Source organism: Sabethes cyaneus, chromosome 3 (genome assembly GCF_943734655.1).
Source record: "Sabethes cyaneus chromosome 3, idSabCyanKW18_F2, whole genome shotgun sequence".
Classification (NCBI taxonomy): Eukaryota; Metazoa; Arthropoda; class Insecta; order Diptera; family Culicidae; genus Sabethes; species Sabethes cyaneus.
Window position 1 is genome coordinate 222,091,281 of NC_071355.1, and position 15,116 is coordinate 222,106,396.

General features: G+C 41.4%; 2 protein-coding genes across 5 annotated transcripts in view; both read right to left on the minus strand.

Annotated features, from left to right (window-relative positions):
* Window positions 1–1,696, minus strand: part of LOC128743919 (DENN domain-containing protein 1C) — a 33,888-nt gene extending 32,192 nt beyond the window's left edge. For all 4 annotated transcript variants that reach the window (XR_008412339.1, XM_053840620.1, XM_053840619.1 and 1 more), the window contains exon 1: window positions 1,069–1,696. Coding sequence is in view for 3 of the 4 variants with exons in the window: in XM_053840620.1 (XP_053696595.1) it covers window positions 1,069–1,085 (17 nt within the window). In the remaining variant the exon portion in view is untranslated. The remainder of the gene's footprint in view (window positions 1–1,068) is intronic.
* Window positions 1–15,116, minus strand: part of LOC128743923 (argininosuccinate lyase) — a 234,316-nt gene that overhangs the window by 109,321 nt on the left and 109,879 nt on the right. The gene's annotated exons all lie outside the window — the stretch shown is intronic.

The window sequence follows — 15,116 nt, forward strand, 5'->3', positions numbered from 1 at the left end:
TCCGAAACGAAAAGAGATGCGCAAACGGATGGAATACAAAAACAGGCTGGGGAGGTCCAATCTAAATACATACATAATAAAAGCACATAAAAGTGAAGGCATGTTTGTATGCACTGTCATACTTCGAAATGCTTGGACGGTTCTTCATAAAATTTAGCATACATATTCCTTGACAAAAGGTGTGAAGGGGTGATCTTAACATGGAGAGAAAGTCAAAATAAGAAAAAGGGCTTTATTTGTCTTTCGTTATGCGAATTGCCGTATCGATATCGATAAGAGATGTACAAATGGATGCGTGACAAGAATCTAAGAAGGATAAGGGGGAGGTTCAAACAAGCCAAAAAGGCTTTGTCACTCTATACCAAGGAATTACCAAAAAAAGAAGACAGACGTACAAGTGGCTGAGAGACAAAGGCTAGTTACGAAATAAATAAATAACATAAAAGGCTAAAAATCAGCAAAAAATTTGCTTTGTCAAACAATACTATGTCTCTAACCAGCAAACAGAACAAATGACTTAACAAGTTGATTAGAGAATACTATGCGCTTCTTTGCAATAAGTTTGATTTGACAATTTTATTAAAATAAGATCCACTATAGCATTCATTCTGAAAACAAAAATCAGGTACATATAACTGTATACGCTAATTATTACGCAGGCATTACGTGTTACGTAAATAAGAAATGCGCCAACGATTGTTAATTTTACAGCAGCGCTTTATGGCATTTAGAAAACACGCGCTCAAAATTCAGTTACAAAGATTTGTTTAAAAATAGTTTAGTCGATTCGCAAAACTATAGACAGATTTATAATATTAGATCATATTTCAGGCGAAAGCCCTGGCAGCACTGCTAAAATACTCAAGGCCTTCGTTTCGTGTGATTATTGTTCTTGAAACGAATGCCTCTTCTGTCTGTTCTACTGCAACAGACGTCAATTTTAAATGGCCTCCTTTTAAGATGCTCGCCTCTCGGAACTAAATTTGCTGCCTTTCTTTGCAGCTTTCTCACGTTTTAAAGAGCCTTTGTGATTTTTCTTTTAGTTAAACTACCGTCTTTATTACTCACTTTATTCGGGAGTTCATGACACTTATTCCACTGGTACTGGAGTGACCACCGAACCGACCGCCGAGTTGCTGCTTAGTGGTGGGAGTAGGATTTGTCTTCAGAAAAACACCTCCGATGGGGCGTTGACCACTTGCAATATTTTCGCGTAGAACGCGATATCGCCACACCACCGGTCAGCCTATAAACTGGAAACTGCTTCCAGTTTTATCTATCTTCTGTACACTAAAGACCGTCCATTTCGATCTTTTCCTTCTGGCTGAATCACGAGTCACTTTTCTGTGCAGCACTTTTTCTTCCACACAGCTCACATCAAACAATGACCATAAGATTCTCAAGACACCATAAATAGAAATTCTAAACTTTTAGTAGCAAACTAATCGTTTACCATATTTCTTCATATTTGAAACGGAAGCACTAGCTCGCGATAAAGACGACAAAGATACAAATTAAACCTAAATGAAGATTGCATTAGAGGACGTTTTTTCGCAATGAAATTTTACACACTCCCCCTTTCTAATACTACTCCAGCAAACGTAATTACTATGTTACACTCTACAGTACACGGCACTACTACGAAAGGAAGCGATTTTTCTACCGAACGAAGCAAACGACGACTGTACTGTGTGCGACACAGTGCGACTGCGAATCCTTCGCTTTGCAAACTCTTGATGAATGGAGCTGCTGAGCGAAACAAGGCCCGGAGAGAGATTATGATAAAAATGTCAACGAAGCGAACAGAAAATGATACTGTCAGACCAAAGTAAATTGCCGATATTGGTGTAAGGTATCCCAATAGAAAATTTTGACAGATGCTGTTTTACGCATCTATCGACGAAATCGGATGCCGAAGAAATCAACTTATAAATCAACCGACTTCGTCGGATCGCGTTGGGTGGTTGTCTCCGTCACCCGACGCATTGGTATATTTAATCTGTTACCGTCGAGTAACGATTAAATCAGATGATGATCGGTTTACTCTGTACAGAATGATGTTTTGACAGCTAAGTCTGATTGATTTTTGAACAAGGCCAGTTTACTTCTAATTTACTTGTTCTTTATTTGAATAGCTAGGTAAGTATCCTTTACATAAAAAGACAGCTGCATTGAATTTGTAACTTATTATCGCTATTTTAGTTGGAATTTCGCACTGAAAATTATCGTGTGACTATTTTTTCCTATCGGATTGTGGAGCCACACAACGGAGATAGAGGTTAGGTCCAGTAACAAGCTGCTCTTGACTCGGTTTATATCTTCCTTAAAGGAACTCCGTCCAGATCTTCGTCGCCGTCAATGAGACATGGAATCGAAAAGGTCCTGCGACAAGTTCATCTCCTTTGTCACGATGGGAACGGATTGGTTCTGCGGAGGAAATTGATCGATTGGCTTCATGAAGGATGAGCAGGTTAGTGAAATTAAACTATAGGAGTCAATATAAGTGTACGTGTATGTTCCGCAGAAGAGAGAAATTTCTTCAATGAACAGCTTTTTTCGATTCCAATTAATTACCTTCTGATCGTTACAGGTTGTCATCGCGCCGACGTCGCTCGTGCTATTTCAAGCAGTCTTCTTCGTTCAACTCGGTCTTGGGCCGCTGGTCGCCAATTCTCAGAAGTCGAAAGTCGCTTTTAAACTGGTCGAGCGATCCCGCACGGTGGGCATCTCTGTTCCTGAGGCAGGAGGAGTTGTTGAAGAGGGCCACTTTCAAGGCATTATTAGGAGCATTTTTATTAGAATTAGGTTTGGTTCTATAGACTTCAATATAATGCTCAAATTGATCCACCTATTTTGTCTGTATTGATAAATTTTATGTCCCGAATAATCAACCTATTTCGTATGGTTCCGTAGGTTACAAAATTTTCTCCATCGATTAATCCACCTATTTCGTATGATTTACGTATTTCGTCATCTGATTCCTCCACCGATTTGATCGGCTTTGGTAGGCAAGTTAACTACATACACCAATTAATCCACCTATTTCGTCGGTATATTGACAAATTTTATCTCCCGATTAATCAACCTATTTCGTTTGGTTCCATCAGACACCTTTATTTCGTCACCCGACTAAACAGCCAATTTAGTCGGTTTTAGTCGATCGATTAAACATACCGACGAATCGGTAGATCGCCCTGTTAAACTCCCATAAGCGTCGTTGCAACAATCGGCCGATTCGTCGGGTCCAAAATCGGGCGATTCAGCCGACGCGAACCTACTAAATCGGGGGAAAAGTAAGGGGGATTTTTTATCGGGTATATGATTCACCGCGGGTTGTCATCCATGACAGTTTGACGGCCATAGTGCCAACTTGAAGCCGACCAAGGATGCCAGATAGACATATTTATTAATTAAATTTGAGGCTTTTAAATAATTATTGTATTAAATAATTATTGTCGCAGTAACTATGTTTTTTATTTATTCAGGCAAGTTTACTAATACCGTTTTTGTTTTTGCTTAGGTCCAGTTCACTCTGGTTCCAATCGAACGGCTGTCAAAACGTTTGTTTTTTCACTCAGGTTGAACTTAGTTTCGCTCTGGGTTGCACCTTTTAGACGACGGGTTCGCACTGAGTTTTTTCACAGTTTGAACTTCGCAATAAGCAATATACTGAAAACGTTTGTTTATGCTCGCGAAAATGTTTGTTTATTCAGTGGTCGGTTGGAATAAACCCAGGTTAAAAACAAAAATGCTATAAATTACAAATTTTGTTTCAGATGTTCGTTCTACAGATAAAAGATAATGATATTAATTAGAATGATAGAGGAATAGATAGATAGAGGAATTTTTTTGGCAAAATGTGGAATGCGACATGATGTTGCTATAGTTGTTGCTTCTGTCGCCACCTGAACATTTGTGATATGTTGCAATAGTTGCCTTGAACTAACGAGCAACAGTTTGGAACACGTTACATGTCACATGAAGCCAATCTAAACGCATCTTTAAATTGTCTCAACGTGGCAACATGTTGACAGAAACGAGTTAGTTATGACAGGTATACGTAAAGTTGGTATTTTTCAAATTTATGTATAGTTTGCAATATTCAATTTTGCAAGCCTCCAATGTTTTCTTTAATTTTTTTTTGCTATAGCCAGGCAATATGAATTAGTTGCAGACTTGTTCAGTGTACTAGTCCAGTGTTTTAGTTTTCAAAAGGCCGCATAATCAACTCTTTTGCATGACTAATGCGACTATTTGAATACTAAACCAAGGTTATTGTTCTATTTAATTCTATTTCAACATTTCTGGCAGCTCTGAACTAACAATCCCCATAACTTATATTGAAAGGTGGAGACATTTCCGTTCATTCAAACTTTCAAATTTTCAGTATGGGTGCTTTGCCCAAAGTTAAACGCGGTCTAAAGGAAACACCGCGCTTGAAGCAAACACCGCGCTAGAACTGTTGCCAGAATGCTGTAAACAGGCATGTTGTTCACCTAACTGGGTCGTCAAAAGTAACTAAAACTTTATGATTTCTGTGTGATTTCTTCCAATAATATCAAAATCGACCCGGCAACTATGAAAGAGCATTTCATTTTTGAGTTTCGCGGTGGATAATTTTCAATGAAACTCACAATAGTAGAATCAATATATTCAGAATGCCACTGTCGCTGAAGTGCTCGTGGTAAACATCACACATTTGAAAATTATGTATTTATCTTGTATGCGCATATGTGTGAGTGCTCGATTCGAAACGTTGGAAACAGGAATCTGATTGTCAAACTGAAAAGGCAACCCGATAAAAAACTCTTCCTGCTTTTCCGTAAATCACGTAGGATAAATCCCCCGATTTGGTCGTTTCGGGGTACAGTCAACTTTCGTTCGTTGGGCTATCTTTAACTGGGCTACGTTTTAATCGGGCTCCCGTTAATTGGGCTATAGCCCATCTAAGACGAAGTCAAACGTCATTTCTGACAGCGTATTTTTTCTTCCGAGGGGCTCTTGAATACCGTGGACCCCCGTTCGTTTAACCGTTTTTAATCTGAACACTTTTTAATTTGAACCCCGTTGGTTTGCACGACGTACAAATTAAAAATGGTTCAAACGTCATACTCAATATGACATCATTTGCTTATGCAGACAATGCTCATAAACACGATTTGTTTGTGCTGATCTAGCGTGTTTAATCTGTTTCACATTGCGTTTTCCCAACGATTATGGTAGAAATCCGATCGGAGAATGAATATTCACTGCTTGCAACTGCCTACTGAATCAAACCACCAAAACAATAACAAAGAGCAGGGCAGCCAGTTCACAAAAGTTCCAGCATATTTAGGGTTACCAGTTGTTCAAATTAAAAACTAACCCCGTTAGTTTGCATGAGGAATCGTTCAAACGAACGGGGGTCCACTGTATAGTTCATTTTAGTGTGGAAAATAATTTATACAGAAAATATTAAAATTAATTGAATGGAACACAATTGCATCATATCGTTTTCCGATCCCTTATGAACTTGACCCTCCTATTTTTAGCATCACGGTGAAACAGTTAAAAATGCCAATATATATTAACATTGTAGCATGAAATTCAGCTGTATACTTATTAAACAATCTAGAACTAAATTTCAACAATGAAAAGATTAGGTTCCACTTTGATTCTGTATTTAATATAAGTGTATATTTTTATAAACCTTTCTGCGACGATTTCGACAAAAACAATCGATATATCCCTCGGTTTTGACATCTCAGCCCAATTAACGAAAGTCTTTCACTAAACGGGCTAAGAGCTTAGTGCAATTAGCGAAAGTTGACTGTATTTCGTCGGCAGGGAAAATTTTCTATTCGGCAATTTGACAATTTTGGCTTTGACCCCCCCCCCCCCTCCCCCGCGAAGTATTTTGGCTTACATTAAAAAAAATTAATGCAGAATAACAAGCTAAAACCACATACAAACAGACGAGACACTCGCGATAATTCCATCGTCCAATCAAAAACCACTCATTTTTCAAAAAAGCATGTTTCGCAACATGGCCACAACGCGGCGCGTGGGTGTTGCTTTGAGTTTTCAGTATAAAACCATTCAAATGTACAAAACCCTACAGCATAAAACCCTGCAAATGCAAGCTACTCTGCAACATGCATAACAGAGGGTGCTAGTGGGCAAGCAAAACGTGCAGGACGATGGTTTTAAAAGGATTTTCTTCTAAGTGTCATGGCAGTTCGTCAGTGCTAAAACTGTAGCGCAAGTATATTTTTGATGAGATTTTTGAATAACGCATCATTTTGTATCTCTCATAAGTCTTTGAAAATTCTCAACTATGTTGTAGCTCTTTGTTACTCGGAACATCCGGCATAGACAAAGGCGAAGAAATAAGGAAATGGAGTGAAGACTTGATACCTGGAACTGCAAATCGCTAAATTTCGTTGGTGGCGACAGGGTGCTGTTCGATCAGTTAGAACCCCGAAAGTATGGTTTCGTGGCACTGCAGGAGATCTGGCGCAAAGGCGAGAAGGTGTGGAGGATCCGTGGTGGCAAAGCTTAATTTTTCCAGAGCGGTGGAGCGATTAACGAGTTGGGAACGGGCTTCGTAGTGTTGGGCAAAATGCAGGATCGCGTAAAGGACTCTGGAAAGCGATCAATGAGAGGATGTGCGTGTTGAGGATAAAAGCCCGTCTCTTCAACTACACCATCATAAACGTATATTGTCCACACGAAGGTAGACCTGACGACAACATGGAAGCGTTCTATGCGCAGCTGGAGGCAACGTCGTCATCGGGGGTATGAACGTCCAGGTCGGCAGGGAAGCAATGCATAGACCGGTGTTCGGGCCCCATAGCCTGCATACCGACACGAACAACAACGGCCAGCGATGCATCAACTTTGCAGCTTCCCGAGACTTGGTGATCAGAAGTACTTTCTTTTCCCACAAAGATATCTACAAAGCCACCTGGAGATCACCTGACTAACGAACTTCTAACCATATCGACATATCACATTTGCCTAGACCCCCTCCCCCCCTTTGTCACAACCTGTCACAAAATTGACACCCCCCTCCCCCCATAAGCAATGGACGTCATTATTGAATGATCCCTTTGTTCATCGTCAGCTTTGCGGCGTATGCTCCTTGATCAAAGCATCTTGCAGAGGGAAAAGTAGGCTCAAAGCGAGAGTGCCAGAAGCTATGCAGTCTTTAAAAACCCTGTAAAACATTCTTCTCAACAGCAAACTAATTAGCAGAAATCATATTGTACGCAAACTTTTGAAAACCATTAGAAAGTTACTTGTGTTACATGAGTACTTAGTTAAATAAATAAATTAATTAATTCGAAAGAAAATTCTGTAACCTAAGCATTAAATATATTGCTTAATAATTTCCTGGGTATGAAATGGAGAGAGTTACCTGCAAAGGAGCGTCAAACATAGCTCTGGCTCTCTCAAGTTCCCACCTGGCGCCTCCACGCAGATCTTAGTCAAATCTCGGGTAATTTTTCAAATAGACCTAAGTGACAATAAGAGATTCTCTTCGCGTCTCTTCCCTTTCGCTTTTTACGGCGAAACTAATGCATTGAAAAGAAAATTTTCAAAGCATTTGGCTAGCTAGTGACGATTCATGCAAAGCTGATGTATTAAAATGCATTAGTATCGCCGTAAAAAGCGAAAGAGAGGAGACATGAAGAGAATCTCTCATTGTCACTTAGGTCTATTTGAAAAATTACCCGAGAAATGATGACGGTCGATGGCCTTACCCGGAAATGCTTCATGTACTTACTGAAGCAGCTAAGCTAGGAGCTGCGAACTAGAGTGCCTGTTCTCCAGGTGTGGGGCGGCTCACACAGCGTCTGTCTCGAAACGGGCGGCTGAATATAAAATGCTGTTTCCCGCAAGCTATACCTAAGATGGCAGACCCATCAGCGGGATGTAGGTATCGTGACCCCGGTGAGGTAGTATACCGAAAACTCGATTACCACGAACAACGAAGAAAGAAATTCAGGACGGAACAATCGGTATAGGACACGGCAAGGGACAAGGAAACGATTAAGGGATTACGATTGGAAACTTGGTACCTGGAAGGTCCGAACTCTCCATGAACTGGCACGGGCTGGCTTGCTTGCTCGAGAGCTGCATCAACTCGGAGTGGAGATCGCTGCTAGTTCGGTGGCCAAATTCCGGAGAATGGGAGTTCCGTGCAGTAGACCCTATTGCAGGCACTTCTTTCAAGTACCATATCTACTACAGTGGCGGTAAAAAAGCAGAATATGGAGGCGGTTTCGTAGTGTTGGGAAAACAAAAGCAACGAGTTATCCGGTGGAGGCCCGTAGATGACCGTATATGCGTGTTGAGGATTAAGGGCACATTCTTCAACTATAGCCTACTCAACTTAAATGCACCGACAAATGATAAATCCGATGATGCTAAGAACGAGTTTTAGGACAGGCTTGAGAGGACCTATGAAGAGTGCCCAAAACACGACGTGAAAATCATCATCGGATATGCAAACGCGCAGATCGGGAGGGAGGAATTCTTCCGTCCAGTTATTGGAAGACATAGCCTTCATCTGTCGACCAATGATAAGGGTCTGAGGCTCATAAATTTTGCCGCGGCCAGAAGAATGGCCAACTGTAGCACCTACTTTCCACGTTTGAATATTCGGAGACACACCTGGAGGCATCCAAATAGGGACTCTAGCTCTCAGATCGATCATGTCTTGATTGACGATCGACACTTTTCGGATGTTATCGATGTACGGTCTTTTCGGGGACCAAATATCGACTCTGACCACTATCTCGTAGTGAGTAAGATTCGCGTAAGGCTGTCGAACACGACGAAAGCTAGCACTGAGCGGACGCTGCGTTTCAACATCCAGCGGTTAACGGCAGACGGCGTAGCAGTGAAGTACGCTAGGAAGTCTGACCAACGAATCGCAGAACAGCAGTTTGATGGAGAAGATATAAATGGGTTGTTGAGGAACATCCATGGTGCCATCGAAACAGCTGCGAGAGAGGTGGTAGGCACGACGCGTGGAAGACAGCGTAACAACTGGTTTGATGCCGAATGCCAGAGAGTGACAGATGAAAAGAACCAGGCCAGGAGTCGCATGCTCACTGCGGCAACGCGTCAAAACAGAGAGAAGTACAGAGAGACTAAAGCTGCGGAAAAAAGAATCCATCGTCTAAAGAAACGCGAGTACGAGGAGCACGTGCTCGCTGGCGCTGAAGAGTGAAACGCCAGCAACGACACACGGAGTTTCTATAAAACGGTGAGATGCAGGAATTTTGCCATGCCTCTGATGTGCAATGATAGTGATGGCAACCTGCTTACCGACAAAATGGCGGTAGCAGCCAGGTGGAAGGAGCACTTTCAGACACTGTTGAATGGAGAGATAAATGCGGAGATCAGCAGGGACAGGATAGGAATTGTAAGCGATGGTCAATCTGTAGAGCCACCAACACAGGAGGAGGTTAAAAAGGCAATCAGTGAGCTGAAAAACGGTAAGGCTGCTGGGAAGGACGGTATCCCGGCTGAACTTCTAAAAGCTGGGAGCGAGCGGCTGCACGAAGCAATCCACCAGATCATTGTCAGGATCTGGGAGGAAGAACAAATGCCGGAGGAGTGGTTGGATGACCTCATTTGCCCAATTTTCAAAAAGGGACATCGACTGGAGTGTAAAAACTATCGAGGAATTACATTGCTCAATTCTGCCTACAAGGTGCTTTCCCGTATCCTGTTCTGCAGACTGAGACCGTTTGCAGAATCCTTCGTCGGCGAGTACCAAGCTGGTTTTCGTGAGGGTCGCTCCACGACGGATCAGATGTTTACCCTGCGCCAGTTGCTAGACAAGTTCCGGGAGTACAACTTGCAGACACACCATCTGTTTGTGAACTTTAAAGCGGCGTACGATTTAGTTAAGCGAAATGAGCTGTGGCAGATAATGCTAGAATATGGTTTTCTGACGAAACTAGTTACGCTGATTCGTGCGACGCTGGACGAATCCAAATCATGCGTTAGGATAGCGGGTGAGGCCTCAGCTGCTTTCGTGACGTTGGATGGACTGAAGCAAGGGGATGCACTCTCTAACCTGCTATTCAACATTGCCTTGGAAGGTGCATTACGAAGTGCAAACGTGGAAAGCAATGGAACTATCATCACGAAATCTCACATGCTTCTTGGTTTTGCTGATGACGTCGATATCATCGGAATCAACCGTAGAGCAGTGGAAGAGGCCTTCAGGCACTTTAAACGGGAAGCGGGGAGATTGGGACTTACCATTAACACCGCCAAAACGAAGTACACGGTTGCTGGCAGGGAGCGGGGGAGCCCAAGTGGTGTTGGTGCCGAAGTGGAGTTAGATGAGGAACGATGTGAAGCAGTGGAGGAATTTGTATGCCTTGGTACACTCGTGACATGTGACAACGATGTAAGCCGCGAAGTGAAACGACGAGTTGCAGCCGTGAATCGGGGTTTATACGGATTACGTAGCCAGCTGAAGACCCGTAGTTTGCCAATTCGCGCAAAATTGGCGCTCTACAGAACACTTATCCTCCCGGTGGCCCTTTACGGACACGAATCATGGACGCTAAGGGGCCATCCATATACCACGTGGACAGTTTAGAGGGGGGTGGGGGTATGAAAATGTCCACGCTTGTCCACGGAAGGGGGGGAGGGAGTATGGAAAATGTCCATGTGGACAAATTTTTTTTCATACCAAAACAGAAATTAGAAACAGAAATATTGAATTAATTTTACATATTAGCATTAACCATTGATCAATGATTGTTTTTAATTTCATATAAAGTTTTATCTTCTGATGAGGCATATGTTGACGTAAACACATGAACCGAGCATTACTGAAAGATTCGCCTTTAGAAAATTTTACGAACCACATCGCGTCGGATAGGTCCTGTGTTGTGTTGAAGTAGACGGCCAAGCAGAGGTGCTTTGGTTAGACAGGGATATTCTTGATGGAGAAGAATCGTCAACCGAAAGTCAAGATGAAACGGACTTTCTTGCAGTCGATTATAATTCGCTGTGGACAAGATCACTATGGACAGAAGAATTAAGGTCCTAACACCTTGCATACGGATTTTAAAACGCTACTGCGGAAATTTGACGGAAAATCCATGAAAAAAATCAAATTTCCGCAACGACTCAAAATCCGTATGCATTGTGTCGGGACCCTTGGACAGGAGCTTCCTTTCACGTGAGCTTTTTTTAAATAAATACTGCATAAATCAAGTTGAAAACAAAATTTAGCACAATGCATTTCTGTTTTGTTAAATTTTATATAAAAAAAATGTCCACGTGGACAAACAGGGAGGGGGGTGGGGGTTGACTCAATGTCCACGCTTGTCCACGGAGGGGGACGGGGGGGTTGAAAATTGGCATTTTTCTGTCCACGTGGTATCTGGATGGCCCCTAAAGGAAACTGATCGGCGAGTGCTTGGCGTTTTTGAGCGTAAAATTCTGCGATCTATACTTAGTGGCAAAATGGAAAATGGAGTGTGGCGCAGACACCAAATAATAGTTTATAAACTCAGTTGCGGGATACATTGAAAATGCATTTAAATGTTGTTTGACAGTCTGCTTTTGTCTCAATATTCTTAATTTATGCGCTTCATAATGCAATCCGACTACCGACTACTATCATAAACTAAAATTCCTTTTTAATGGCGAGGGCGCCATTGCAGCTCACAACAGTACATGCATATCGCGGCAGAGAATCAGTTCGTCATACAAATAGCGACGCATTTACTGAATATAATTCAGGTATCTGAAGGTTAAGCAACCTGAATAATAAGAGTTTTCCGTTGAACTCAACCGTTTGTATCGGCTTCGGCCCTTTAGTCTGCGCTGTCGGTTGCAAATGATTTGAATTCCAATGTGAGAAAAGTGCACCATGTATGTAATTTGGGCTTCATACGTTATTTGGTTCGGAACTCTGGATTGCAACGTGCTGGCTTGGACTAAAAAGGCTGAAGCGTGGTGAAAATACATTGCTGTACCTTACCTGATCAGAATAATCAATCCGTCGCGTCGTCTACATGTGTTCTCACCTACGTGTGCCGACTGGGAGGCCGCTGGATCTTTTCCTGTGACAAAACGGCAAGATTCAAATGTTCAACATAATTGTCTTGATTTAATTGTTCGTACTTAGTTCAAGTAATTAATTATTGTAAATCGAACAATGTTTTACATCTGAGAAATACTCTGTTGTCTCCATCGTAAAGTTTTCTACTAAGTTTGTATTTCTAAAAGGTAATTTTAATTGGATTAATTCCAGTGAAATAACCAAATATCTCTAGCTTTATGCTAATGTTAATGACATTAGTATGGTAAGCCCAAAAGACAATAACTTTTCTTAAAATTTGAATGTCAAGTCGAAATGGGGTTATTCGAATGCTGCTAAATTCATAGTTTACCAAGCACAGCCAAAACATAGAATTATTGCAGAATGTGAAGTTTATGCTTCCGAATACATTTCTGATTCTCTTATAATATAGGAAACGAGCAGGGAAAATTCAGCTCAAAGTGTCACAAATGAAAAACTAGTTTGCTCTCTCCGAAGATTGCGGGAAACAAACCGAAGCCTTGCATGTGAATGAGAAATAATGCTAGAAACAAATCAGAACGGTAAATAAAAGTACCGTTTCGAGCGTGACGGTGCATGAAAATAACATTAAACTTACCGGCAGGATCCGGATATTCATGAGCCATTAGCGCGAAGGTTTTTTTTTAAACGGTTCGTTCGGATGTCTCAATTCCGAACCTAATCCAATAATTTATTTTATGTTCCCGCAGTTTTACTCTAAAATGCATCCTATTACGATCGCCATTCAACCATTTACCGGCATAATCCCATCCGGTCCGCCAATGAGTTTACGACGATCCACAAACCAAATGTGTGGCATATAGGCAAAGTTTTCTGATTGCATCAATACACAATGGCAAAATTGAACGCAAACAAAAGCTTGAGCGGCTCTGGTTCCGGTTTCACTCATACCTCAACAGTCGAAATAGAATTCGGCTTGTTCGATGGTTAGCCGCCAAAAGGGTGCCGCTTAACATTGATTATCATTAATATTCTTTAATATGTGAAGAAGACCCACGAACTAGTAATAATCAAAGCATGTTGCATGTTTTCACATTGAATTTAAATTAACCATTCTGAATAGAGTTATCAATAGTTCAAAACAAGAGACCTCTTACTCGGTGGCGGTTGCTCTGCATCAATGGACCCTGTTGTAGATACCGAACCTAGGCGCAATTTTCCATTTAATTTTGTTTTTTAATCTATTTGAGCTTTCCGTTTTCAGCTTCTACTTTACAGTCAGAGAACAAAACATTCCATCTATCGGTCTCGAAACCTCAGTTCTTTGCGTACTACTGCAATGCAAATATGTACACGTTTTACTGTGGCTTATAACGTACGGAAGCTTTCCACTCTCCCACAGCACAGGGCCACACTGCACGTTTCTCACTTCGGATAGTCACTTCCGACCACCGGATCGGCCAGCATTTCACGGCGGTAGTCCGTTATGTCATTATTTGATTGTCATCTACTTTTTTGCTATTTTCCGTCGCTTTCTCCCATCCAGCTGGGCTGCGGATTGGGCCGGCTCCGCACTGCACTTCCCATATTCGGAAATTAGCCAGTAACCAGTAATGAATGGTGTGTTTTGCTAGACGACAACGTTCAACAAAGTATCGAATACCCAATCCTATTCGATTACCAACTTGATCGTTCAGAGGGTCTGAATATTATGCATGGCTCGTAGGTACTGTTGCCTATACTGTTGCTTTAGCAAATGGAAAACGAACATTGTGCCAGACAGAGACAGGAAAAGTTATTAACTTCCATTTTGTACTATTTCCGTCCTCAATATTTATCGGTTACGGCATGCCAATGAAAAACGATGACCGACTGACTGTGCTGTGCTGGGTATGTTCTGCTATTGAAAACAAATAATTAAATGCATCTCCTTTTTCTAGCGATGACGTGATGAACTTTATCTGGAACAATCCGCGATTCGAAAATGTGCATTTTTCTGATGATTTAAAATTGTTTTAGCATGCATGCTACATTTTTATGAATTCTAAAATACGGTTTAAAACAAGAACCACTTAATTTGTTTTTTTTTTTCTTTCAATAGGAACCAACACAAGTATGCTACATTCGGAGTAAATTGCGGAGGACCCCAATCTTCGGTGTAACGCGGATGAACGTTTGGGGTTTCGTAATCGATTCTGCCAATTTCAAAAGCAGTTTTTTTTATTTGAAAACAAAAATTTTGTTCATGAAAATATATTCGCTGTTTTCAGATTGGCAAGAAGAATGCATTGAATACATTTCTATAAACAGAACCCCGCTTTTGGGCCCAAAAACAGCTTCCGAATTGCTAATTGCGACTGCTAATTTCCCGTTGATTTTAAAAGGTGGCCCACATCACATCATATCACGGAAAAAACCATGAAGAAAAATACCTATTTTTTTACTTTAGTATCGTCCATTAGCGTAAGAAAAGGATCTTTTAAAATTTTCCGCTTACGAGTTTTTATCATTTTAAGTACATTATTCTTATTATTTAATTATTCACTAACAACATAACAATTATCTTCTTTGGTCAATTACAGTAAATTTAGAACCTAGTTAACACGGTTACAAAAATTGATGTAGCTTTTCTTGAACATTGCTTTCGACGATAAGCGCTTCAACTCGGGCGGTAACGAATTCCAATTTACCACACCTAGAACGAACAGTGAACCAGCGTAACATGCAGATCTGTGACGAACAGTGCATTGCTCTTAGCTGGATTGAATCCAGCAAAAAAAGCTTATTTCGTTGTAACCAATCCGCAACACGTTCTAGATCCGCATTCATCATCCTGATTAGCTCACGCGCACAAGGACCATGCCGACCGACGTAGAGTTGCACATCATCGGCGTACATCTGAATCAAACAATACTTCAACACCGTCGGTAAGTCATTGATATGGCAGCAAAATAATAAAGGGCCGAGTACTGAGCCTTGAGGAACGCCGGACGGTACTGCTACACTACGGGAGCAGCAGTCATCACAAAACACGGTCTGTTTTCTTCCACACAGGTACGATTCCATCAGG